The sequence below is a fragment of the Chiloscyllium plagiosum genome, unplaced genomic scaffold, assembly GCF_037043375.1.
Source record: "Chiloscyllium plagiosum isolate Xiang-an unplaced genomic scaffold, Cpla_swu_hap1 HiC_scaffold_43, whole genome shotgun sequence".
NCBI classification, from domain to species: Eukaryota; Metazoa; Chordata; class Chondrichthyes; order Orectolobiformes; family Hemiscylliidae; genus Chiloscyllium; species Chiloscyllium plagiosum.
The window spans coordinates 32864564-32892237 of NW_028270181.1; the positions used below are offsets into that span (position 1 = coordinate 32864564).

General features: G+C 44.6%; 1 protein-coding gene across 2 annotated transcripts in view; it reads left to right on the forward strand.

The window, feature by feature from the left end:
• Window positions 1-14049: 14049 nt before the first annotated feature.
• LOC122541740 (tetraspanin-5-like) overlaps window positions 14050-27674 on the forward strand; it is a 68756-nt gene continuing 55131 nt past the window's right edge. The window contains exon 1 of one of the 2 annotated variants that reach the window (XM_043678633.2): window positions 14050-14276. In XM_043678633.2, the coding sequence (XP_043534568.1) occupies window positions 14196-14276 (81 nt within the window). In that variant the 5' untranslated portion in view covers window positions 14050-14195. The remainder of the gene's footprint in view (window positions 14277-27674) is intronic. The other variant, XM_043678632.2, reaches the window with a different exon arrangement.

A 27674-nucleotide genomic window follows, 5' to 3' on the forward strand; every position in this document is an offset into this window, starting at 1 on the left:
TACTGGTATTCTCACCCATGAATCTAAAAAGATCAACACAATATTTAGGAAATTCTATGCAGAGTTTTTCCGGTCAGCGGGTTGTGAGGATGGGTTGGCAAAGATGGAAAATAGAAAAGTACAGCACAGAACAGGTCCTTCAGCACACAATGTTGTGCCGAGGATTATTCCTAATCTAAAATAAAATAACCCCTCATTTCACCCCTATGCACCCCTCATTTCACTACTGTCCATGTGCATGTCCAGCAGTCACTGAAATGTCCCTGATGACTCTGCTTCCACCACCACCGCTGGCAACGCATTCCATGCATTCACAACTCTGCGTAAAGAACCTGCCTCTGATGTCTTCTCTATTCCTTCCTCCTAATATTTTAAAATGATGACCCCTCGTGCCAGTCATTCCTGCCCTGGGGAAAAGTCTCTGACTAATGACTCTATCCATGCCTCTCATTACCTTGTATACCTCGATCAGGTCACCTCTCTTCCTCCTTCTCTCTAGATAGAAAAGTCCGAGCTTAGTCAACCTCTCTTCATAAGACAAGCCCTCCAATCCAGGCAGCATCCTGGTAAATCTTCTTTGCATCCTCTCCAAAGCCTCCATATCTTCCCTATAGTAGGACGACCAGAACTGGACACAATATTCCAAGTGTGATCTCACCAAGGACTTGTAGAGCTGCAGCAAAATCTCGCGGCTCTTAACCTCGATCCCCCTGTTAATGAAAGCCAAAACACTACATGCTTTCTTAACAACCCTATCCACTTGGGTGGCAACTTTGAGGGATCTATGCACTTGAACACCAAGATCCCTCTGTTCCTCCACACTGCCAAGAATCCTGTCTTTAATTCTATATTCAGCATTTGAGTTCGACCTTCCAAAATGCATCACTTCGCATTTATCCAGATTGAACTCCATCTGCCATTTCTCAGCCCAGCTCTGCATCCTGTCTATGTTGCGCTGAAGCCTACAATAGCCCTCTATACTATCAACGGCACCTCCAACCTTTATGTCATCTGCAAATGTACTAACCCACCCCTCAACTTCCACATCCAAGTCATTTAGAAAAATTACAAAGAGCAGAGGCCCAAGACCAGAGCCCCGTGGGACCCCACTCAACGTTGACCTCCAGGCAGAATACTTTCCATCTACAACCACTCTCTGCCTTCTGTCAGCCAAACAAGTCTGAATCCAGACAGCCAAATCTCCCTGTATCCCATATCTCCTGACTTTATGAATGAGCCTACCATGGGGAACCGTATTGCTGAAGTCCATATACACCACACTTTTATCAACCTGTCTCATCACCTTCTCAAAGAACTCAATAAGATTTGTGAGGCATGACCTGCCCCTCACAAAGCCATGCTGACTGCCTTTAATCATGCTATGTTTTTCCAAATAGTCATAAATCTTATCCCTCAGAATTCTTTCTAGAACCTTGCTGACCACAGACGTAAGACTGACTGGTCTGTAATTGCCAGAGGTTTCCCCATTGCCCTTCTTGAAAAGAGGAACAACATTCGCCTCCTTCCAATCATCTGGTACGACTCCCATGAAGAGTGAGGCAGCAAAGATCTTCGCCAACAGCTTTCTCACTCGTCCTTTCTCACTTCCCGGAGCAACCTAGGATAAAACTGGTCTAGCCCCGGGGACTTATCAATCTTAATGTTTGCCAAAATTTCCAGCACATCAACTTCATCAGTCTTGATCTGTTCAAACCTCTTTCCCAGCTCTTAACGTTCTCATTCACAACAAGATCCTTTCCTTACTGAAAACCGAAGCAAAAAACTTCCCCTATCTGCTCAGAATCCACGCAGATGTTTCCCACACTATCCCTGATCAGCCCTTCCTTCTCCCTCACATATGAGTAAAATGCCTTTGGGTTCTCCCTAATCTTTCTTGTCAAGCCTTTTTCATGCCCCCTCCTGACTCTCCTCAGTCCATTTCTGAGCTCCTTTCTAGTAAGCCTGTAATCCTTTAAAGCTGTGCTAGATCCTTGCTTCCTCCACCTTACGTAAACTGCCTTCTTCCTTTTGACGAGAATCTCCTCTGTTCTCGTCATCCAAGGTTCCTTAATCTTACCCCTTCTTGCCAGTCTCAGAGGAACAAATTTGTGCATCACTCGCAACAATTGCTCCTTAAGCAGTCTTCACATGTCTGTTGTGCTCTTTCTGTGGAACAATTACTCCCAATCTGTACTTCCCAACTCCTGTCTGATAGCATCATAATTTCCTTTTCCCCAATTAAATATCTTCCCTTGGTAGCTGCTCCTTTCCCTCTCCAAGGCCATGGTAAATGTGAGACAGTTGTGGTCACTGTCACCAAAATGTTCTCCCACCGTTAGATCTGACACCTGTCCTGAGTCATTACCAAGCACCAAATCCAAAATGACCTCTCCCCTTGTCGGCCTGTCCACATACTCAGTAAGGAAACCCTCCTGAACACACCTGACAATAACGGGTCCATCCAAACCATCTGCACTAAGGAGGTTCCAGTCAATATTGGGAAAATTGATGTCACCCATAAAAACAACACTGCTACATCTGCATTTTTCCAAAATCTGCCAGTCTATGAGTTCTTCGATTTCCCTACTGCTATCAGGGGATCTGTAGAAAACCCCCAATGAGGTGGCTGCTCCCTTGCTGTTCCTAACTTCCACTCATACTGACTCAGTGGACAAACCTTCCTCAACAGCATTCGTTTCTGGAGCTGTGATGCAGTCTCTGATTAGCAATGCTACACCCCCTCCTCTTTTTCCACCCTCCCTGTTCTTTTTAAACATTCTAAACCCTGGAACATCAAGCATCCTGCCCCTGTGAAACCCACGTCTCCGTTATGGCCACAACACTTTAGTCCCAAATACTGATCCATGCTCTAAGTTCATCACTCTTATTTCTGACATTCCTTGCATTAAAGCAGAAACACTTTGTTTTATCACGTGCAAAGCCTTCCCAATAGATTCACTACATCTTGCCCCATCTTCAACTATCCCCCTCTCAGATATGTAGCTGTGGTTCCACCCCCTTGCCAAACTAGTTTAAACCCTCCCGAACCACATGAACAAATCTCCCACCCAGGACATTTGTGTCCCTCCAGTTCAGGTGCAACCCGTCCTTCATGTACAGGTCCCACCTTCTCCAGAAGGCATCCCTCTCTCCTGCACCAGCCTCGCAGCCACGTGTTAAGCTGCACACGCTGACTGTTCCTCACCTCACTGTCTCGTGGCACCGGTAGTAAACCTGAGATCATGACTTTACTCATCCTTGCTCTCCGGCTTCCAACCTAACTCTCTGTAGTCATTTTTCAGATCCTCAATCCCTTTCCCGGCTATATCATTGGTCCAATATGTACCACGATTTCTGGCTGCTCACCCTCCCCCTTCAGAATCCTGTAAACTCGATCGGCGACATCCCGGATCCTGGCACCGGGGAGGCAACATACCTTCCGGGAGTCCCATTCCTGACCACAAAATCTCCTATCAATCTGTCAAACTATTGACTCCCCTAACACTAGTGCCTTTCTATTCTCCCTCCTTCCTTTCTGAGACTCAGTGCCAGAGACCTGACAACTATGGCTTTCCCTGGTAGGCCGTCCCCAAAAGCAGCATCCAAAACAGTATACTTATTGCTGAGGGAAACTGCCACAGGGGATCCTTGCTCTATCTGTTGATTCCCTTTCCTCCCCTGACTGTAACCCTGCTGACCTTATCCTGTGTCTGAGGAGTGACCACCTCCCTGTACATTCTCTCAATTTCTCCCTCAGCCTCCCGGATGAAGTGCAGTTCATCCAGCTCCAACTCCAGTTCCCTAACTCGGTTTTCGAGGTGCTGGAGTTGGGTGCACTTCCCGCAGAATGTGGTTGGCAGAGACAAACCTCTACTTCTTTGTGCTTTTTAAAAATCATTTGGTCTACAGAATTCCAAATGATTCAAGATAAAAATGTTATGATTCTGAGATGTAAAACCCATCAGAATTATACAATAAAACCTGCAACTCAGGAGCAGCTGCTATGTACATGCTACTCTCAGTACTCCACAGCAGCAGAGTGTACTATCTACAAGATGCACTGTAGAAATTCACCAAAGATCCTCAGACAGCAACTCCATGTTACTCTCAGTCCTCAGTAGTAGCAGCAATGTGTACTACCGACAAGATGCACTGCAGAAATTCACCATTCACCAGACAGCACCTTTCAAATCCACAACCTCTTCCAGCTAATAGGACAAGGGCAGCAGATACATGGAGAAAGTGAGGACTGCAGATACTGGAGATCAGAGTCGAGAGTGTGGTGCTGGAAAAGCACAGCAGGTCAGGTAGCATTCGAGGAGCAGGACAATCAATGCTTCGGGCAAAAGCTCTTCATCAGGAATGTGTTATATCTACAAGATGCACTGCAGAAATTCACTCTGCAATGATTCCTGATGAAGGGCTTTTGCCTGAAATGTCGATTCTCCTGTTCCTCGGATGTTGCCTGACCTGCTGTGCTTATCCAGCGCCACACTCAACCTCAGATTCAAGGGACCACCACCATGTTCGCCTCCACCACCCTTAGAAATATATTGCCATTCCATTCACTGTCACTGGTTAAAAAACCTGGAATTCCCTCCCTAAGTGTATTGTAGGTCAACCTACAGCACAGGGACTGCAGAGGTTCAAGAAGGTAGCTCACCACCACCTTCTCAAAGACAATTTCTCAACTCAAGTGACTAGTGATGAATTTTAAGAAAACATAAAATGATGCCATTGAAACAGTAAACCTCAGTTACTGATGCAGGCTCTGGTAAGGAGAATCTCATTCATAATTTGGAGTCCAGTAAGGAAGTAAGTTTGCACAGATCTTATCAAAACTTGAAAAGGAAGTGGAGAAAATTTGAGAAAATAGCAGACAAATGAATTGGATAAAAGAAGAGTGGAAACTGCTGGACACTGCAGAGTAAGTTAATAGGAAAGCACAGGAAATTTAGGCTTCACTTTTGGAGGAGGTTTCTCAGTAATATGGCACAAGAAATGGGTGGCACAGTGGTTAGCACTGCTGCCTCACAGCGCCAGAGACCCAGGTTCAATTCCCACCTCAGGCAACTGTCTCTGTGGAGTTTGCACATTCTCCCCGTGTCTGCGTGGGTTTCCTCTGGATGCTCCGGTTTCCTCCCACAGTCCAAAAATGTGCAGGTCAGGTGAATTGGCCATGCTAAATTGCCCTTAATGTTAGGGGGGAGTTGGTTGGTCTTTGGAGGGTCGGTGTGGACTTGTTGGGCTGAAGGGCCTGTTTCCGCACTGTAAGTAATGTAATCTAATCTAAAAAAAAGAAAGAAAAATATATTGGCTGCAAATACATTAATTCCTGAGGCAATGTATAGATAAAGTTTCCACTATTTAAGGAGATAGCCTTGGCAAACCAATGTTGAATTAAAAAAGCTAAGCAAGATAATTTTGGCAGGTGTATTTGAGTATTAGAAGCTGAAACCATGTATAAAGGTCTTAAATAAATTATTCTTTTAGAGGAATTAAAAACCTTCCGTAGTAAGAACCAATGTGAAGACCATGGGGTTGAAAACAGGCAGCAGTAATGGCTGGGATTAGAAAGTAATTAATATGAATAAACATTTTTTCCATTACCCTCACGAATTTGTAATTGTAACAGACCACAGACCCCTGCGAGGCCTGCTTAATGACGACAAGACTGTACCACCCGTTGCTTCTGGTCAAACTCAGCGTTGGGCCATCATTCTCAGTGCATGCAATTACGAGTTGGAACACTGTCCAGGAGGCAAAGTGGCAAATGTAGATGCCTTGAGCCAGCTTCCACTGGCAGATACACCACGGTACTTGGGGTGGGGGCGCGGGGCTGGTGGTGGAGGTGGTATCTCACCTGGAAAAGTCCGTTCTGGTTTAAAACTTTCTGGACACCTTTTGGTCACTGCTAACAATATCCGACTGTGGACACAAAAAGATGCCATCCTGTCAAAACCAGAACAGTTGATGATGATGGGAAAAACAAAAGGGCCATCACAACTGGCATTGAAAGGACCCAATGAGATCAGATCACTAGAAGACAGCATATTACTATGGGGAGCAAGAATGATTGTCCTGAGTAAAGAGTACTGCCAGATACTGGCTGAATTCTGCCAGGATCATCCAGGGGTTTCCAAAATGAAGATTTGGCGAGAAGTTATGGCTGGTGGTCAGGTTTGGATGCTGACAAAGCTGCATTGTTAACAGTGCCCAGAGTGCCAACGAGGACAACAATTATGACCAGCAGCTCTCCATATTTGTGGGAATAGCTGAGTGAACATTGGACTCAATTACACTTCAACTATGCTGGTCCTTGCATGGGCGCAATAATCTTAGTCATTGTGGATGCCCATAGGTGACCCAACAGGGAGGAATTGAGTGTGTTGCTGGAAAAGCACAGCAGGTCAGGCAGGAGGAGCAAGAAAATCATGAAGGGATTTTGCCCGTAATGTCCGATGCTTGCCTGACCTGCTGTGCTTTTCCAGCAACACACTCTCAACTCTGATCTCCAGCATCTGCAGACCTCACTGTCTCCCAGTAGAGAGGAATGCCCAACAGCGTATACATCCAGGACTTTAGCTAAGTTTTGAGAAGATTTGTAGCTCAGGTTGAGGTTCTGGATGTAGGTTTGCTCGCTGAACTGGAAGGTTTAGCTAAGTGTAAATATGGGAGAAAGTGAGGGCTCAATTCTCCTGCTCCTTTGATGCTGCCTGACTTGCTGTGCTTTTCCAGCAACACATTTTCAGCTCAGTGTAAATATGCCCAGATAGAGAAGGAAGGTTATATTTGGAGTCAGGAAGTTCCACCAATATCTTTATGGAGGTAAATTTCTAATAATAATGGGCCACAAAGCCCTGATAGGTTGTACTTAAACGGGACAAGGTGTTGCCTCCCATAACTTCAGACCAAGTTCAGTGGTGGGCTCTAATACAAAGCGCATACAATTAAAAGTTGGAACACCATCCGGGAGACTAAATAGTGAATATGGATGCATTGAGCCACCACCCACTGGCAGATATGTCACCACTGGAAGAGTCTGCAATGGTTTTTAATTTTTTGGTCATAATTCTAGTTAGAGCTGACCATTTAAAACGCAGAAAGACCCAGTTCTGGCAAAAGTGAAACAACTGGTGGTGATTGGGGAAACTAAAGGACTGTCACAACCAGAATTGAAACCTTTTTGGACCCAGAGAGATCAGATCACAATAGAGGATAGCATGATATTATGAGGAGTAAGTGTAACTGTCCCAAGCAAAGGTCATGACCCAATACTGGTTGAATTCCAATAGGGTCATCCAGGGGCTTCCAAAATGAAGTCGATGGTGAGAGATTATGTCTGGTGGCCAGGTTTGGACGCAGACATAGCTGTGTTGGTGGGATAGTGCCCAGAGTGTCAACAAGAACAAAAATTACTGCCAGCTGCTCTCTTCACATTCATAGAAATGACCAGGTAAAGCTGGATTTGATTGCAAATTGACTATGCAGATCCTTGCATGACCTCAATGTTCATAGTCACTGTGGGTGCCCACTGAAAATGGCCAGACGTGTATTGAGTTCATTCATCAAATACGGGGAAGACAATAGAAAAACTGTACATATCTTTTGTCATATATGTACTCCTGGATGTATTGGTCACAGATAATAGGCCATCATTTAACAGCAGGGATTTTGAGTCATTCTTAAAGTCAAATGATATTTCTCATAAAAGGACAGCTCCAGATGATCTATCATGTAATGATGTGGCAGAAAGACCATCCAAACTTTGAAGGCATGCTTAAAGAAATATCCTACAGCATGACACTTACCAAATGGTCATGGTTCCTATTTGATTAGAGGACTATTTCACATGTAGCTACAAGGATAACTGCAGCAGAGTTGCTGATGGGGAGAAGACACTGTTCCAGGTTAAGTCTGATCTTCCCGGACATGGGACGGAGGGTAAAAAAGCATTATAGCAGGATACAAGATTCCGCTAAGCAAAAGAGAACGAAGTTTGGTATAGCCCTGCATGACTAAGATGCATAGTCAGCACAAAGTCGGGTCCAGTGTTATAAAACATTCAGGCAGATGTGATAATTCTGAACAAGCAAGTGGGCCATAAGACAGCTGCAAACCCGCAAACAATGCAAAAGCAAAATGTGCCAAACATTACTGACTGCTCTGGAACCTATAGATTCTCCCCGTCCATCAAGTATTAAAGATACCCCGGAATCAGAGAGATATGGCAAATGTTACCATCTCAATGCCTTTGCCACCTGAAGAGGGGAATGAATTGCTTCTGATACAAGCTACTGTGTATTACACACTGCCTGTATCTGAAGCAGAATCAGAGGAACCTGACCCAGGATGACCTACAAAAAAAAGAACCAGCCCATGTCCTCAGACTCAGAGGGGATGGGATGCTGTAATTGGAACAAGGTCAGACAGGTGGACCTCATAGAATATGAATTCCCTGATTGGAGCTATTAATCAGGTCCAATCTGGGATGCCTGGCTGACAGATATAATCAGGATTGCCCCATTTGCCACCAGGCGGTGGGGATCCCCAGTGGAGGGCTCTCTACGCGGGAGTCCTCCCCCTTTCTCTCGGGGATCTGGGGTGGAGGGTGCTGCACGCAGCAGTCCCCTGCAACCGCAGATTGCGGTGGTTCACGGACTCCCAGCCCAACTGCTTGTTCTGTGGCGCTGTGGAGTCCGTGGACCACGTCTATATTGGGTGTGGGCGTTTGCACTCCCTTTTTGATTTCCTGAAAAACCTTCTCCTCTGTTTTTGGCTGCACTTCAGTCCCACGCTCCTGATCTTTGGGCACCCGGTACGGAGGAAGGAGGGCAGGTCTGAAGACCTCCTCGTGGGTCTGCTCCTGGGCCTGGCCAAACTGGCCATCAACAGGTCCAGGCAGCGGGCCGTGGAGGGGGTCGTTAGGGCCGACTGCCTGCCCCTCTTCCGCGGTTATGTTAGAGCCCGGGTGTCCTTGGAGAAGGAGCACGCGGTGTCGACCAACACCCTGGAGTTGTTCAGGGAGAGGTGGGCGCCGCAGGGAGTGGAGTGCATCATTTCTCCCTCCAATTCTATTTTGATTTAGTCCCTACCCTCCCTTTCACTGTTTTGATCACACAGCACTGTCCCTTGATGTGAAGGGCAGTGTTTGTCACTGGCCACCCGGGTGTTTTCCTATCTTCCTGGTGGTGGAAATTGAATAAAGATTGGTGCACTTTGTGTCTTTCACTGTGTCTCACACCTGCACACACACACCATGGGTGCTGGGGATAAAATAAGCACTACCGCACTTAGGTGGTAGTGTGGAAAAAAAAAGGGAAGAAAAAAAAAAAAAAAAATTAAAAAAAAAGAAAAGAAAAAGGAAAAAAAAAAAATAATCAGGATTGCCCCATTTGCCACCAGGCGGTGGGGATCCCCAGTGGAGGGCTCTCTACGCGGGAGTCCTCCCCCTTTCTCTCGGGGATCTGGGGTGGAGGGTGCTGCACGCAGCAGTCCCCTGCAACCGCAGATTGCGGTGGTTCACGGACTCCCAGCCCAACTGCTTGTTCTGTGGCGCTGTGGAGTCCGTGGACCACGTATATATTGGGTGTGGGCGTTTGCACTCCCTTTTTGATTTCCTGAAAAACCTACTCCTCTGTTTTTGGCTGCACTTCAGTCCCACGCTCCTGATCTTTGGGCACCCGGTACGGAGGAAGGAGGGCAGGTCTGAAGACCTCCTCGTGGGTCTGCTCCTGGGCCTGGCCAAACTGGCCATCAACAGGTCCAGGCAGCGGGCCGTGGAGGGGGTCGTTAGGGCCGACTGCCTGCCCCTCTTCCGCGGTTACGTTAGAGCCCGGGTGTCCTTGGAGAAGGAGCACGCGGTGTCCACCAACACCCTGGAATTGTTCAGGGAGAGGTGGGCGCCGCAGGGAGTGGAGTGCATCATTTCTCCCTCCAACTCGATTTTTATTTAGTCCCTACCCTCCCCTTCACTGTTTTGATCACACAGCACTGCCCTCTGATGTGAAGGGCAGTGTTTGTCACTGGCCACCCGGGTGTTTTCCTATCTTCCTGGTGGTGGAAATTGAATAAAGATTGGTGCACTTTGTGTCTTCCACTGTGTCTCACACCTGCACACACACACCATGGGTGCTGGGGATAAAATAAGCACTACCAAAAAAAGAAAGAGAAAACAAAAAGAAAAAAAAGGAAAAATAAATAAATAATCAGGATTGCTCCCTCCCCCTTCACTGTTTTGATCACACAGCACTGCCCTTTGATGTGAAGGGCAGTGTTTGTCAATGGCCACCCGGGTGTTTTCCTATCTTCCTGGTGGTGGAATTTGAATAAAGATTCGTGCACTTTGTGTCTTTCACTGTGTCTCCCACCTGCACACACACACCATGGGTGCTGGGGATAAAATAAGCACTACCGCACTTAGGTGGTAGTGTGGGGGTTAATAAAAAAAAGAAAAAATAGAAAAAAATAAGAAAAAAAAAAAATCAGGATTGCTCCCTCACCCTTCATTGTTTTGATCACACAGCACTGCCCTTTGATGTGAAGGGCAGTGTTTGTCACTGGCCACCCAGGTGTTTTCCTATCTTCCTGGTGGTGGAATTTGAATAAAGGTCCGTGCACTTTGTGTCTTTCACTGTGTCTCACACCTGCACACACACACCATGGAAGAAAAAAGGGAAGAAAAAAAGAGAAAAAAAAAATAAGCAGGAGTGCTAGACATCCTGTTTGCTCTGAGGGCTGGTTCTGAGGGAGCTGGATCAGTGTCAAGGACTCTCAATGTGTAAAGAAAGGGTGAATTAGTGACAGGATACCAGCCTCTGTGAAGTTATTTCACCCCCTCAACCGTTTCTGTTCCGAAGAAAATGACACAAGCATATGCAGCTTGTGGCAATGCTGCCCCTTTAACAAGGTTATGTTGTCCTTGGTTTTTTTCAAGAGGGGTCGTAAAGGTAGAGGTGCCAATTTGTCTGGAAATGGCTACTTTGAGCAATGGCAGGAGAGTGGCCAGTTCTCCCAGTTCAGGTTCTTTTTTCTAGCTTGGTTTAGTTTTAGTTGACAGTCAAACAACTGCTGGGGATCTAGAGAAGCAATTACAGTGAGAAAAGGTTTCATATTTCAACAGAGGTCTTGCCTGAACTTTCTCTCTGAAAATTCCTGTCTGTAAGAACCTCTGTTTGAATTTACCTTTTGCCAAGTGGTGTGTTTTTGGGTTGTTGCGGGGATTGGAAAAGCTTTGTTAAGTTGCAAAATTGAGTTGGTTGGGTTATCAAATAAGTTATTTTCAATTATGTTTTCTTTTGTTTGTGTTTCATCCATAATGTTTAAATAAATTCTGTTTTGTTTAAAGCTGAGTGGTTTGACCAGCTACATCACTCCTGGAATTTCCACTTTACATCTGCCTTAAAGATGCAGGTAGTGCCTAACTTGGCTAAGTAGGAGATCCTGTCAAGGATTGCTACTCGCTTCAGTATGACAGAAACTGGCCAGCGAAATGGAGAGCAACTCAGCTGATGGAGTTCATGGTGGGGAAGATTAATATGAAGCAGTTTAGAAGAACGAAGATGGAATGATAGTGTAATATAAATGATATGATGACTTTCAAAAAAGTTAACAGAGAAATCTTGGTACATGTAGATCCTTGAAGGAGCCTGAACAATGTGATTCCCCACCTTTCCCTCTGCTACATCGATGACTGTATCAGCGCCATTTCATACTCCCATGAGGAGGTTGAACAGATCATCAACTTCACCAACACATTCCACCATGAAGTTTGTCTGGACCATCTTGGACACCTGCTTCCCCTTCTTGGACCTCTCCTTCTCCATCTCCAGCGACCGACTCAACATGGGCATCTCCTTCAAACCCACCAAATCCCACAGCTAGCTGAACATCACCTCCTCCCAAACCCCTCCTGTAAAAATGCTATCCCTTACTCCCAAACATCCCAGGAGGAGCAATTCCATGCCAGAACATCCCAGATGGCCGCCTACTTCAAGGACCGCAAATTCCCCTCCCATGTGATCGATGATGCCTTCCAGCACATCTCTTCCACTTCACACACCTCCACCCTTGAACCATCCCCCCCAACCTCAACAAGGATAGAGGTTTCCCAGCTACCTTCCCCCGCCTACCCTCCAATTTTTCTTTCAGCCCATTTTCCCCCTCCACATTCCTGATGAAGGGCTAATGCCCAAAACCTCGACTCTCCTGCTCCTCGGATGCTGCCTGACCAGCTGTGCTTTTCCAGCACTACACTTTTTGACTCTGATCTCCAGCACCTGCAGTCCTCAATTTCTCTCTGAACAAGGTGATGAACTGGTTCACAAAAGCATATTGCTTATCCAGTACAAAAAGGATGTTTGCAAAATAAATGCAGTTTCATATGTAGGTTGATCTTTGTGATCATATGAGATAGACAGGAAATAACACTTTTATTGTTTACTTGGATGAATATATCAACTTTATCTTCCCCAACAGAAATGTTGTTTCAGAGAAATATGAAAGGTGATAGAGAGTTACTCATACTTTCCACTTGTTTTAGGAGCATTTCCTATTGCTGCAAGTTTCTTAGATTGAGTACTTGTGTTGTTTGTGTGGAAGGTAACAATAGTAAAGCTTCAGGAAAATTTTAACATGTTACAGATCATATCTGAATATTTTAGATAAGCTGGTGTGTTTTGGGCAAATTCATATGCATTTAGTTCTGTGCTCATTTTATTCTAAGTTAAATTGGTAGTTAAGTAAAAGCACAGGATTCGTTACGTCACAGTTAAATCAACAAAAGATATTTAAGTAAACTGGGAGCAGTGCTAGGGACCCTAACTCCATTGGTTTGTCAGGCAGCAATTAATGTTGCAATCATGTTGCAACTAAAACATTCTATGAAATTTGTCAAGAAGTTTAGATTGAAAGGATTTAATGATCACAATTCCTCCCCCCAGGTCATAGTCATAGAGATATGTCAGGATGAATCAAAAATGTGACAAATATTATGTAACCCCAGGCTTGCTGTGCCTCAGAGCTACAAAGGATTGTGTGTTACCGATGGTGCTGCAGGTTTAGACTTGATTAGAAGTTGTCATAGTAATTATGTGGATATTTATTGAGCAAGCACCTATGGTGTGGCCTATGTGCAGCCTTTGTAGCACAGTTCAAGAAGCTCAGCACCATCCAGTCCAAAACAATCCTCTCAATTGACACCATGTCCAAAGCCATTCCCTCTCTCCACTCAGCAGCAGCAGTTTGTATCATCTCTATGATACACTGCAGAAATTCATCAAAGCTTCTCACACAGCACCTGCCAAATCTCTGACCACTTCCATTTAGAAGGACAAAGGCAGCAGATATGTGGGAACACCACCACCTGCAAGTTCCTCTCCAAGCCACTCACCATCCTGACCTGGAAATATATCATTGTTCCTTCACTGTTGCTGGGTCAGAATCCTGGATTCCTCTCCTTAATGGTATTGTAGGTCTGTGACAGCAGCAATTCAAGAGGACAGCTCACTTGTCAAGGGCAACTAGGAACCAGCAATAAATGCTGCTGACCACTACAAAGCTCCCCCTCACAAATGCTTCCAAACCTTACAAATCATGGACTCTTACAAATACTCCCAAAAAACCCCTCAAAGCCCAACAAAGTCGTCACCCTCTGAGTGAATAAGAGAAAGCCGTGGATACAAGTGTGATCATTTTTCTGCTTTATATCAGAGTATCTGAGATTTGATAATAACAATCAGCTTTAGGCGGGTTGTGTAAATCATCCCATCACAGCAACAATTCAAAACGCTGCTTGAAGAGTTAAATCTCTCTGAATCGTAGGCGTGCGACCCCAGTTACTCGGCGAGGCACTGCCTAGTTTTGCAAAGCCGAGAACCAGGGGAGATTGTACGGACAATTTTGGTAGTTTACACACACCCCTACCTCTCCTTCCTTCCATCCCTTCATCTCTCTCTCTCTGTTGTTGTGTTCCTCCTATTCTGGTTTGTTAAGTTTCCTGTCTGGTTCCGGCTCTAAGGCGGGTCTGAATTGCAGTGTTTCCTGCTCCGCCTTCGATCCGGGAGCCGGTTGCAGATTGCCCCGGGTTTCAGTGAAGGAGTTGCGGGCACACGGCGTGAGCAGTGCCGGGGCGCAGGTACCCCCCGGGACTGGTAACCGGGTCCGCTGCACTGACAGCGGCGCACACAGAGACTGAGATGCTGTCTTACAAATACCAGGGGGCACAAGTCAACTGTCTCTTCAAATACATCCTGTTCACCCTCAACATTATCTTTTGGGTGAGTGTGGGGGTGAGGGTGAGGATGATGGGGTGGGGGAGGCACTTGTGACACTTGGGGTGATTTATAGGGTTCAAGATGTTTGAATCGGGGTATTTGTGAGGGTGGTTTGTGGGATCAGGAAGTACTTTGAGGGTGGGTTTTAGGATCGGAGTGTTGGGAGGATAGTTTGTAGGGTCAGGAGTATTTTGAGTACAGTATGGGTTTTAAGCTCAGGCATTTATGAGGGTGGTTTTGGGCTTGAATATTTGGAAGGGTGATTTGTAGGATCTGGGGCAGTTTGGAAGGGTGCTTTATAGGGTCTGGGGCATTTGGGAGGGTGGGTTTTAAGGTCTGGGTATTTGGGAGGGTGTTTATAAGGTTGGAAGTATTTGGGAAGGTGGTTTATGAGGATGCTGCTGTGACTATCTTGACTGTTTCCAAGGAAATATTGAAAACCCTTTCTGATGTAATGTGACTGTCTGGCCAAAAGGCTTCTTTTTAAAAATTCATTCATGGGATATAGGTGTCACCGGCTACACCAGCATTTATTGCCCAGAGGGCAGTTAAGAGTCAACCATATTGCTATGGATCTCACATGTAGACCAGACCAGGTAAGGAAAGCAGATTTCCTTCCCTAAAGACACTAATGAACCAAATGGATTGTTCTAACAATCAACAATTGTTTCATAATGTGGAGGTGCCAGTGTTGGATTGGGTTGGGCAAGATCAGAAGTCACACAACACCAGTTTATAGTCGAACAGATTTATTGAAATCACATGATTTCAGAGCACTGCTCCTTCATCAAGTGAAGAGAAACACACAGGCACAGAATTTGTGGGCAGAGAGATCAAACGACCATATGAATGGTGTGAGTGGGATGTCAACAGGTCTCTTCAGGTGATCAAGAGTGTCAGACGGTGTGAGTAAAGTGTCAACAGCTGAATAGCAAGTGAAGGGATGACCTATGATCTGATTAATTGAGGCAGAGAGATAATTACAAAAAATTAAAAATAAGCCATGTGGCTTGTCTCCAATACCATCTTATTTTTAATTTTAACACTAACCCTAATTGTCATGTGACAATTGTTTCATAATCATCATTAGACTCTTAATTCTAGATATTTATTGAATACAAATTCCACCATCTACCATAACAGGATGTTGTTTGGGTTCCTCAGAATGTTATTTGGATCTCTAGATTTATAGTGTAGTGATAATACTATTAGGTAATTGCCTCCCTCCTGCTACACTTCCATGTGAAATACTATTACACAAATGTAAGCCTTTGGTTAGCATGTGTGAATCTTGAAGTTGGATTAGGGATTAGTGAAATGGTGGGACGTCTGTGGGAGGGAGAGCAATATACAGCTATGGGGCACTGAAGGGGATTTGACATAAAGATTAAATCTGAAAAGAGACTAAAAGAAATTTCGGGCTGACAGCAGAAACCATACTAATTGTGCCTAGACACTTAATAAAGCAAAATAATGCTACACCAACAATATTACCAACCAAATAATGGCCTAACAACTTGTAATTATCCGAAGATACACAGTGAGTGTATTACATGGAAACCACATGAGTATCCACCACCCTTTGCCCCAGTTTATCAGTATAACCTTCTCTTCCTTGTCATGTGTTAATCCAGCTTGCCTTTCAATGCATTGATGCAATTTGTCCCAACCACTAATTGGCGAAGCAAGTTTAACAATTCTAACCACTGATAGCAACATGACTCCTGAATTCATTGTTGCATTCATTTGTCATCAACTTAAATATGGCTTTTAGTTTTGCATTTTCCCTTAGTGGTGATGTACATTCTCTACATTTACATTCTTGACATTAATTCCTTCATTGTCTCCATGTGCTTGAAGTGCCTGGTGCCTCATTATTATTAGCTGTGGCTTCATTAGAATTAACCCATGCTTCAGTCGAAAGCTCTTTGGTCTTGACATCAGAGCATTGTAGATCAAAGACACTTGTGTGTCCATCAGCAGCAGCACTGTATTGAGGGAGTGCTGCTCTGTGTCAGTGAATGTCTTGATTCAGAAGAGATGTTAAATTGAGCTTCTGTCAAAACCAGTAGAAGTGTTCTCCTCGGTACCCTGATTGTTTTTAAAGCTGTACTAACATGGATTTTCTGACCATTATACCATTGATGTTTGTAGGGATCTTGCTGTGTACTGATTCAGTGTTTCTTCCTATGCACCAGACTGAGAGTACAAAGTCATTCTTCGGAGCAAAATACATGATTAGTTGATGTAGTTTTGAATGGTAGAGGAGAGAGCATCAAAGAGAATTATGGTTCCCTGATTCGTGTACACCAATCACTAAATGTAATCAGGACGGACAAATGTTGCATTGCATTGAGTATAGAAGTTGGGAAGTTATGTTGAAGTTGTATAGGAATTTGGTGAGGCCACACTTGGAGTATTGTTTTCAGTTTTGCTCACCTTGTTATAGGAAGAATGTTATTAAACTGGAAAGAGTGCAGAAGAAATTTACAAAGATGTTGCCAGGACTCTAGGGTCTGAGTTATAGCAAGAGGTTGGACAAGCAAGGATTTTTTTCTTTAGAGCGTAGGACACTGACTGGGGATTTTATAGAAGTGTATAAGATCATGAGAGACATGGATAGGGTGAATGCAGTCAGTTTTATGTTCCCAGGGTTGGAGAATTGAGGACTAGAGGGCAGTGAGAAGGAAGTGGATGCTTGTTGATGTAGTACCAATCAAATGGGCTGCTTTGTCTTGGATGGTCATAGAGGCATAGAGATGTACAGCATGGAAGAATCTGACTGGACAGATGTTGAATCTAAAATCTGTCATTCTGTACCCAAGACACTTCAAGTTGTTATTTTTAAAAATAACTATTACTTGTATGTTTTCTGATGAATTGTGCTTTAAACCTATGTTGTTGGTTGACAATTCCAGATGATGCTGCATAAACAACATTCCCCTAATCCTAACCCTTCAAGCTTTTAACCATGACCTTCAATTTATTTCCTCCAGTAACTGGCTCATCAGTTTCTCTGTCAGCCTGTTTAGAAATGTTAATCGTATTATCTGATCTCCTTTCTAACATTTGTTCATTGAAAGAAAGCCATTTTTTTAAGGGCCCACCCGTCCAAGCTCCCCAAGAGAATCAGGTTATAATGTTTCAGGATTGTGACCTAAAATCAGAATTCCAGCTCCTCTTGCCTCACCTTGTAACTCAAGTCTCATTTCCCTGGACAGTGTCATCTGTGGTTCAGTAGGGAGTAGAGTCACAGATGTACAGCATGGAAACAGACCCTTCGGTCCACCTGTCCATGCAGATCAGATATCCCACCTGCCAGCACCCGGCCTATATCTCTCCAAACCCTTCTTATTCATATACTGACCCAAATGCCACTTAAATGTTGCAATTGTACCAGCCTCCACCACTTCCTCTGGCAGCTCATTCTATACACGTATCACCCTCTGTGTGAAAAAGTTGCTCCGTAGGTCTCTTTTATATCTTTCCCCTCTCACCCTAAACCTATGCCCTCTAGTTCTGGACTCTCCGACCCCAGGGAAAAGACTTTGCCTATTTACCCTGTCCATGCCCCTCATAATATTGTAAACCTCTAAAAAGACCCCTCAGCCTCTGACGCTCCAGGGAAAACAGCCCCAGCCTGTTCAGCCTCTCCCTATAGCTCAAATTCTCCAACCCTGGCAACATCCTTGTAAATCTTTTCTGAACCCTTGCAAGTTTCACAACATCTTTCCGATAGGAAGGAGACCAGGACTAGACACAATATTCTAACAGTGGCCTAACCAATGTCCTGTACAGCTGCAACATGACCTCCCTACTCCTGTACTCAATACTCTGACTAATAAAGGAAAGAATACCAAACGCCTTCTTCACTATCCTACCTACCTGTGACTCCACTTTCAAGGAGCTATGAACCTGCACACCAAGGTCTCTTTGTTCAACAACACTCCCTAGGACCTTATCATTAAGAGTATAAGTCCTGCTAAGATTTGCTTTCCCAAAATGCAGCATCTTGCATTAAACTCCATCTGCCACTTCTCAGCCCATTGACCCATCTGATCAAGATCCTGTTGTAATCTCAGGTAACCCTCTTTGCTGTCCACTACACCTCCAATTTTGGCGTCATCTGCAAACTTACCTCTTATGCTTGCATCCGAATAATTTATGTAAATGACAAAAAGTAGAGGACCCAGCACCAATCCTTGTGGCACTCTACTGGTCACAGGCCTCCAGTCTGAAAAACAACCCTCCACCACCCCCCTCTGTCTTCTACTTTTGAGCCAGTTTTCTATCCACATGGCTAGTTCTCCCTGTAATCTGAGAGATCTAACCTTGCTAATCAGTCTCCCATGGGGAACCTTATCAAACACCTTACTGAAGTCCATATAGATCACATCTACCACTCTGCCCTCATCAATCCTCTTTGTTACTTCCTCAAAAAACTCAATCAAATTTGTGAGACATAATTTCCCACACATAAAGCCATGTTGACTATTCCTAATCAGTCCTTGCCTTTCCAAATACATGTACATCCTGTCCCTCAGGATTCCCTCCAACAACTTGTCCACCAATGACATCAGGCTCACTGGTCTATAGTTCCCTGGCTTGTCCTTACCACCCTTTAGATTACTTACAGTGTGGAAACAGGCCCTTCGGCCCAACAAGTCCACACCGCCCCGCCGAAGCGCAACCCACCCATACCCCTATATTTACCCCTCACCTAACACTACGGGCAATTTAGCTTGGCCAATTCACCTGACCTGCACATCTTTGGACTGTGGGAGGAAACCGGAGCACCCGGAGGAAACCCACGCAGACACGGGGAGAACGTGCAAACTCCACACAGTCAGTCGCCTGAGGCGGGAATTGAACCCGGGTCTCTGGCGCTGTGAGGCAGCAGTGCTAACCACTGTGCCACCGTGCCGCCCATCTTAAACAGTGGCACCACGTTAGCCAACCTCCAGTCTTCCGGCACCTCACCTGTGACTAGCGATGATACAAATATCTCAGCAAGAGGCCCAGCTTCCCACAGAGTTCTGGGGTTGAGCTTCTTGAGTGCTGTTGGAAGTGCACCCATCCTGTCAAATATGGAGTATTCCATCACACTCCTGACTTGTGCCTTTGGATTCACCTTGGTATTACCAAAAACTAGACTAAAAAAAATTTATATTATCTTTATTACTCCTGACAATATCAAACGTGAATACACTATTGAGAAGCAGGTGTAGACTATTTGGCCCATTGAGCTTGCCCCATCATTGGTGGTGTATTTGGCTTTAATGCTATCTCTGACCTGCTGGCCTCAAAGGGTGAATTGATTGAGGCTATTATGATTTTTAAACAAATTCATGTGTTTGAAAAGAGACAGGAGAAAGTGAGGTCTGCAGATGCAGACACCCTTGAGGGGTGGAGCAGTCCAGGGCATTAACCTTAAAATCAGAGTCAATCAAGGGAGAGTTCAGGAACATGTCATTGGCTGGTAGAAGAATGAAACTCTCTGACCTCGAGCTGGACATTCCACTTTTAAATTGAGAATAAATACATTTTTAGTAGGGAAAGGTTTTTAGGAATGTGCAGCCAATGTTTCTCTGGAGAGATAAGACTCATGACAGTATTACACGATGGGACAGGCTTGCGAGGCAACATGGAAGCTGCCTGTTGTGTTCTCCTGAGCTCTGTTGGGATTTGTGTGTCATATAAGATACTGAGTAAACCCACTGTCATTATTTTTCTTCCACTATGGTATCTGTTGTTGTCTTACAACAGAACTGTTAGGTGGAGAGAGCTGGTGTGAAATGTTGGAAGGGCAAGTTTGTTGGTATAGCAGTAATCTCTGTTTGTGCAGTAAATTCATGTTATTCCCAGTCCATGTTTAGCCATCAGAAAGTTTCCAATCCATTGTGCAGGTTTCAATGAGGGGAGGCTCCAGTCAACTGGCTCGATCCAGAATCCTTAGCAATTCTGAGCTGTCCCGTGATTGGGATGCTGCTGCTTCTCCAAATGGATATGGAAGAATCTGACTGGACAGATGTTGAATCCAGGATAGGTCACTGTGATGTGATATGGCAAGTTACTTATTGCAGCTTGTGATTTCTTATTGAGTTCAGACTTGAGAAAATACTAGAGAAGAGGTAACCCTGCTCTGAGTCTGCATGTGTTCTTCCTCCAACCAGAGATCACTGGATAGTGCTCAGGATTAGGAATCCAGCTGAATTCTCCTTTATCTCTTATCCAGGTGACCGCTGCACAGTGACCAGGAGCAGGAACCTTGGTTGATCTCCCCTCTGTCTAAAATCTGTCATTCTGTACCCAAGACACTTCAAGTTGTTATTTTTAAAAATAACTATTACTTGTATGTTTTCTGATGAATTGTGCTTTAAACCTATGTTGTTGGTCGACAATTCCAGATGCTGCTGCATAAACAACATTCCCCTAATCCTAACCCTTCAAGCTTTTAATTATGACCTTCAATTTATTTCCTCCAGTAACTGGCTCATCAGTTTCTCTGTAAACAGTTTTTCTCTTGTCAGCCTGTTTAGAAATGTTAATCGTATTAGCTGATCTCCTTTTTAGCATTTGTTCATTGAAAGAAAGCTATTTTTTTAAGGGCCCAACCGTCCAAGCTCCCCCCGCCCCATAGAAACAGAAAACAACAGAAATACCTTGGCATTTCCTGCAGAGAGAGAGAATCAGGTTATAATGTTTCAGGATTGTGACCTAAAATCAGAATTCCAGCTCCTCTTGCCTCACCATGTAACTTGAGTCTCATTTCCCTGGACAGTGTCATCTGTGGTTCAGTAGGGACTAGAGTCACAGATATACAGCATGGAAACAGACCCTTCGGTCCACCTGTCCATGTCGACCAGATATCCCAACTCAATCTAGTCCCACCTGCCAGCATCCGGCCCATATCCCGCCAAACCCTCCTATTCATATACCCATCCAAATGCCTTTTAAATGTTGCAATTGTACCAGCCTCCACCACTTCCTCTGGCAGCTCATTCCATACACGTACCACCCTCTACTCATGTTTTTTATCTAGAAAGGTGGGTTCAAGCCTGTCTCAAAACAGTTAATCATGTTTGACTGAAAGGGAGCTTCAGTATGAGGGGTAGTCTTTCAGATGAAATGTTAAATTGATGCCCAGTGTGTTCTCTGAAGTCATAATGAAGATCTTGTGACACTTTTTGTGGAAGAGAAGTTCTTTCATTGGTCAATATCTATCCTTCAACTGACCTCAGTAAAGAAATTGTCTGATAACAGTCCAGAAACCTTGGCTGCAGGTTTCTGACATGAACACAGTGACAGTTCCTCAAGAGCAATATCTTGGCTCTGGAGTTGTTTGGATTGTCTTGAGGTGCTGAAAGGTGCAAGTGGAAGTCTTTGTAGCTTGTAGCAGTGACCTTGTTCAGCACAGTTCTCATACCCTAGAAAATTTGCCCCGGTTTAGCTTCTGGTCAAAGGTCAGGCAGTCTGGTGCAGGATTGTGGACAGTCACTACAGATGTCTAGTGAGAGGTCCTGTAGAAACCTTTTGGGATTAGCTAAACCACCTGTCCTTTCAGAAGACTGAGTATTTTAGCAGACAGAATTATTTTTAGCAACTGATTGAGATTAATTTGGAGTTGTGGCAGGGCAGGTGCTGTGGCCTTGCTGGTAAGGGATGAAGTGCAGCTGTTTACCAATGTGATACTGATCTAAGTGCAACACAAATACTGAGGCTGTGGTTTTCTCTTTGTTTCGAATCAATGCAGTTTTGCACATTGTACCTGCCCCTAGTTTGAAATTAGAAGGCAACAGCTCCAGTGACTTCCTGTAGCACAGGAGCAAAGCTGTTCTCTGACTCTGGAAGAAAGTGAGGAGTGCACATGCTGGAGCTCAGAGTTGAGAGTGTAGTGCTGGAAAAGCACAACAGGTCAGGCAGCATCCGAGGAACACAAAAATCGACGTTTCAAGCATAAGCCCTTTTGCCCGAAACACCGATTCTCCGGCTCCTTGGATGCTGCCTGACCTGCTGTGCTTTTCTAGCACTACACTCTCAACTCTCACTCAACCCATTTCTCTCAGTGACAGACCCCTCTGCCTTCCCCCCAGTGACAGACCCCTCCCCCTTTCCCCAGCAACAGACCCCACTCTCCAGTGTCAGACCCCCTCCCCCTCCCTCCAAGTACAAAACCCTCCCCTTCCCCCCCAGGGACAGACCCCTCCCCTTCCCCCCAGTGACAGACCCTTCTCCCTTCCCCAGTGACATATCCCTCCCCCTTCCCCCCAGTAACAGACCCTCTCCCTTCCCCAGTGACACATCCCTCCCCATTCCCCCAGTGATAGACTTGTATGTTGTAATCCCTCTCCCAGCAACAGTGCTCAATCTTTCTCACTGAGTGTCTCCCTCTTACCATGGCACGCCCCAAACCCCCAACCCTCAGTGATGGATCTGGAACCTTCACTGTTCCCTGAGCTCATTTTGTAAAACTGGCCCTGAGTGAGGGGTGTGAGGTTTGAGAGCAGGGCATGTGAATCTGCTTTGTCCTGATTCTCCCAAAGCCACTGCTGGAGCAGTTTCAGAAATTAGCTTTAACTAACAAACAGTATCTCATCATGGTAGAAGAGAAATTGTTGTATTATTGTTCCTAAACCTAACCCTAACCCTATCACAGTGATGTGCAGCAGACTCAGTGGTGACCCTTCAAGAACCAGGTTTTGATGACGAACCAATTTTCATGATATTGATTGGAGTAACTCTGACATAAACCAAGACATAACACATGAGACATATGTGCATGTGTACACATTGAGACACTTAATCTTATGCACGCATGCTGAGACATGCATGCACACACTGAGATAGACACATTAAGATTTGATTTCACACAGGGCCACACACATGCTGAGACATGCATGCAGAAGTAGGGATATATACACTGAGACTGACACAGTAAGGTATAGCTCACACAGTGACATAGATGCACGTAGATGCTGAGATATGCAAATGAAGACATGCTGAGACACAGACTCATATTGAGACACAGACACACACTCACACTTGCACATACTGTGACACACACACAGATGTTACTGAGATACACTCACTGTGATACACCCACATATGAAGCCATACGCACACATGCACACAAACATGTGGACTTGTTGGGCTGAAGGGCCTGTTTCCACACTGTAGGGAATCTAATCTAATACACAGCCACGCTGAGATAAAGACACACGCTGCTTACATCACTGTGTGTGTGTCACACAGACACAAACATTGTGGGGAAATTGTTGGAGTCTATAACTTGCTTTCAGTATCCAGTGAATCTGGGAGAGCCAGCATGGATTTGTGACAGGTAGGTCATGCCTGACAAACGTCACTGAAGTTTTGAAAAAGTGACTAAGGTAATGGACAGGAGAATATCTTTGGATGTTTATATGGACTTCTGGAGGCAATTGATAAAGTCCCCCATAAGACTGATGACTAAGGTATTGAGGGCAAGATACTGATGTTGCTGGGAAATTGGTTGAGTGGCAGATGATAGATATGAGGGATAACGGGGAGATACCCAAGTTGGCAGAATGTGACCTGTGGTGACCCCCAGGACACTGCAACACATGCACAGTTAGGGATTCAATTATTTACATTAATTATTAACAACTTAGATAATGGCATAAAAGGTCGTATATCCACATTTGTTGACGTAAAGTTAGTGGCTTTGTTGCATAGCATAATGTTGCAAGGGGATATTGGTAAGCTGGGTGAATGGGCAAAACTGCGGCAGATGTCTTTGAACTTATTTTGAGACATCCTGAGAACCTGATAGGAGTTCAAGGAGTTGCAAGTGTGAGGTTCTCCATTTTGGACCATGTTAGCGCTGCTGCCTCACAGCACCAGGGACCTGGGTTCAGTTCCAGCCTCGGGCAACTGTCTGTGTGGAGTTTGCACATTCTTCCCTTATCTGCATGGGTTTCCTCTGGGTGCTCCAGTTTCCTCCCACAGTCCAAAGATGTGCATGTTAGGTGGTTTGGCCATGCTAAATTGCCCATACTTATCCATGTATGTGCAGGCTAGGTGGGTTAGCCATGGGAAATGCAGGGTTACAGGGTTAAGGTAGGGGGGTGGGATGCTCTTTGGCAAGTCAGTGTAACTCGATGGGCCAAATGGCCTGTTTCCACACTGTGAGGATTCTATGATTTTATGTTCAAGTGTATTTTCTGGATGCTATGAGGATAAATATACTGGATGTCCAAAGAGACTTTGGGGTTCAGTTGCATTGATCTTGAAAATAGCACAAACTAGTGCAGAAAATAATCAGTAAAGCTAATGGAATGCTGACCTTTATATCTAGAGGACAGGAGTTTAAGAATGCAGATGTCATGCTGCAGTTACACAAAACCCTGGTTAGACCCCAATGGAGTACTGTGAATAGATTAGAAAGAATATATTTACCTTGGAGCAACTACAATTATTTAAGAATGATATAAGGTTTATAAGAATGATACCTAGACTTCAGGGGTTAAATTATGATGAGAGATTATACAAATTAGGCCTGTTTTTCTCTAAGATGTAGAAAGTTAAGGGGTAATCTGATCAAAGTCTTCAATATATTAACAGGAAAAGATAGGGTAGATGAAGATAAACCATTTCCACTGGTTATGGATTCTAGAACTAGGTGGCATAGTCTGAGCATTAGGGTCAGACCTTTCAGAAGAGAAGTTTTAAGAAGCACTTCTTTACATAAAGGCTGTTTCTATATCTTTAATACCTTTAGAGGTTTTAGTTAGAATTGTGATTGAAATTGTTGGGCAATGTCATTGATTTGGGGCGGCACAGTGGCTCAGTGGTTAGCACTGCTGCCTCACAGCACCAGGGTCCCAATTCCAGCCTCAGGCGACTGTCTGGGTGGAGTTTCCTCCGGGTGCTCCGGTTTCCTCCCACAGCCCAAAGATGTGCAGGTGAATTGGCCATGCTAAATTGCCCATAGTGTTAGGTGCATTAGTTAGAGGGAATTGGGGCTGGGTGGGTTACTCCTCGGAGGGGCGGAGCGGACTGGTTGTGCCGAAGGGCCTGTTTCCACACTGTAGGGAATCTAACCTAATCTAATCTCTAAATAAAAAGAGAGGAATTTCCTGTGTTTTCAATAAGCCTGTTTCTGAATAGAGACCAACACTTCCACTGGACACAAGTGGCTATTGCCAGACTGGGCCGAGGAATTGTGTCACTGGATAGTTGGAAATGGCTTTGTTTCCAGATTGGATTCATTGTCTCTCTTGGATGCAGCTTGTGTTGCCTCTGGCAGTGCTTGACTTCCTTGTGCAGGCTACCATGTTAGTGCTTCTAGTTACAGTCTAGAGGCACTGGTTGTTACAGTGGCTGCCTTCACTCTCTCGCCTTTCCTCCACCCCACCTCTTCCTCTCTTGAATGTACTTATTCCCAGTAGGGAAGAAGTGACAAATGGTCAAGTTGATGCTGTGCACGAAACAGGAAGTGTCAGTACATGACTGCTTGTTTCCTGTGTAGCATTGTGAGAGAATTGGGACAGGAAACTGTCTGCTTTTAGCTTCGTGTTTGCAAATTTGACTCCAAGACAGACTTTCCACCCTCTGGCTTGTCTCTTGACTACTTACATGAAATTTATGATTGCAATGGTGAGTGAGAGAGAGAAAGAGCGATTTCAGACACCAAGCACTCCAAAGTCAGATTAAATTTAGACCAAACCTCTCTTTATTTAGTTCCAGCGAGACCCTCAAGTACGTGTCTCAATCCCTCCTCCCCACCCCCTGCCAAATCTCAGAAGACTGCATCAGTGTGATATATTTCTGTTGCTGAAACCAGGCATCCTGTGATGGGGACTGCACTGTGAGAGATTGCAGGGAATCATCGAATTGGAAGTCTGATATTTGTCAAAGGTGTGGTAGGCAACAGACATGACCCAGACACAGAGAATATGACTCAGAAAAGCCCAAAGATGATGAGCCATTATGAATTCAGAGGGTTAGACAAATGAGAAGCAACCTTATTAAAATATGCAAGATTCTTGGGAGTCTTGACAGGATAGTTGCAAAGAGGTTGTTTCCCCTTGTGAGAGAGTCTAGGACCAGAGGGTACAACTTCAGAATAAGGGGTTGCCCATATAAGACAGAGATAATGAAAAATTTCTTTTTTCAGATGCTAATGAATGTGTGGAATTCCTTTCCAGAGAGGGCTGTTGAGGCTGGAACATTAGGGATATTCAAGGGTGAAGTAGATAGATTTTTAATCAGTAAGGAAATCGACGATTATAGGGAAAGGCAAGAAGGTGGAGTTGAGGATTATCAGATCAGATGATCTCATAGAATGGCAGAGCAGACTTGATGGGCTGAATTGAAAATGTGTTGCTGGAAAAGTGCAGCAGGTCAGGCAGCATCCAAGGAGCAGGAGAATCGACGTTTCGGGCACGAGCCCTTCTTCAGGAATGGCTCCAGCATCTGCAGTCCTCACTTTCTCCTTGATGGGCTGAATGGCCTACTTCTATATTTTCTGGCCATAGGGGAAAGTCTGACCTCTTACCTATGCAAATAGTCAAGAGAAAGGCCTTACAACTCATGGGACTGAGAAGACACAGTTCAGTAAACTTGAAATCTTTCCAACTGTGTCATAGTTAGATAGTTCAGTTTTTTTTTTCTTGTTCAATAAGCATCTGTTTTATTATTAAAACAAAATCTGTAGCTTGCCATGTTTATGTTTCAGTGAAAGACCATCATGTTAAATTAATACAAAATATATGATCTATTAAGCTAGATTTCCTTCTGAGATCTGATTTGTCCAGTACTAAACTCGCTGGGATCATAACAGCTGTAATGCACAAAATGTGACCACATGATAAGAGGATAAGGGAACTTTGATGGATGTTGATTTATTAAACAAAACCTTTTGGTGATGTTGGAATGCTTGATCTTTTTGTTGCACTTTTGTGTCAAAACCTCCTCTGACAATGATTTCAACATTCCTGAAGAAGGGCCTGTGCCCGAAACGTCGAATCTCCTGTTCCCTGGATGCTGCCTGACCTGCTGTGCTGTTCCAGCAATAAAGTTTCAACAATGATTTCAACATGCCAGGTTGTGTAATCTGTTTGTGTATGCCTTCACAAACCAGAATGAATGGTGCAGAACCAGTGACAAATGCTGTGGCAAAGATGGGGGAGAAGTATAGAACACTTTTCAATATATTTTATACTGTGGAAACTATCACAGGTTCCTGTGCCTGCTTATTTGGTTGTTTTCACATATATATGTTGTCTTAAAGGAGGCAGAGAGATTTAGGGATGGAATTCCAGGTTCTCATTCTTTGCTTTGGGGAGGAAAGTGATCTGATAACTGCAAAGTTAATGGTGTAGATACCAGGAAATAAGAGATGAGTCAAATATATGATTG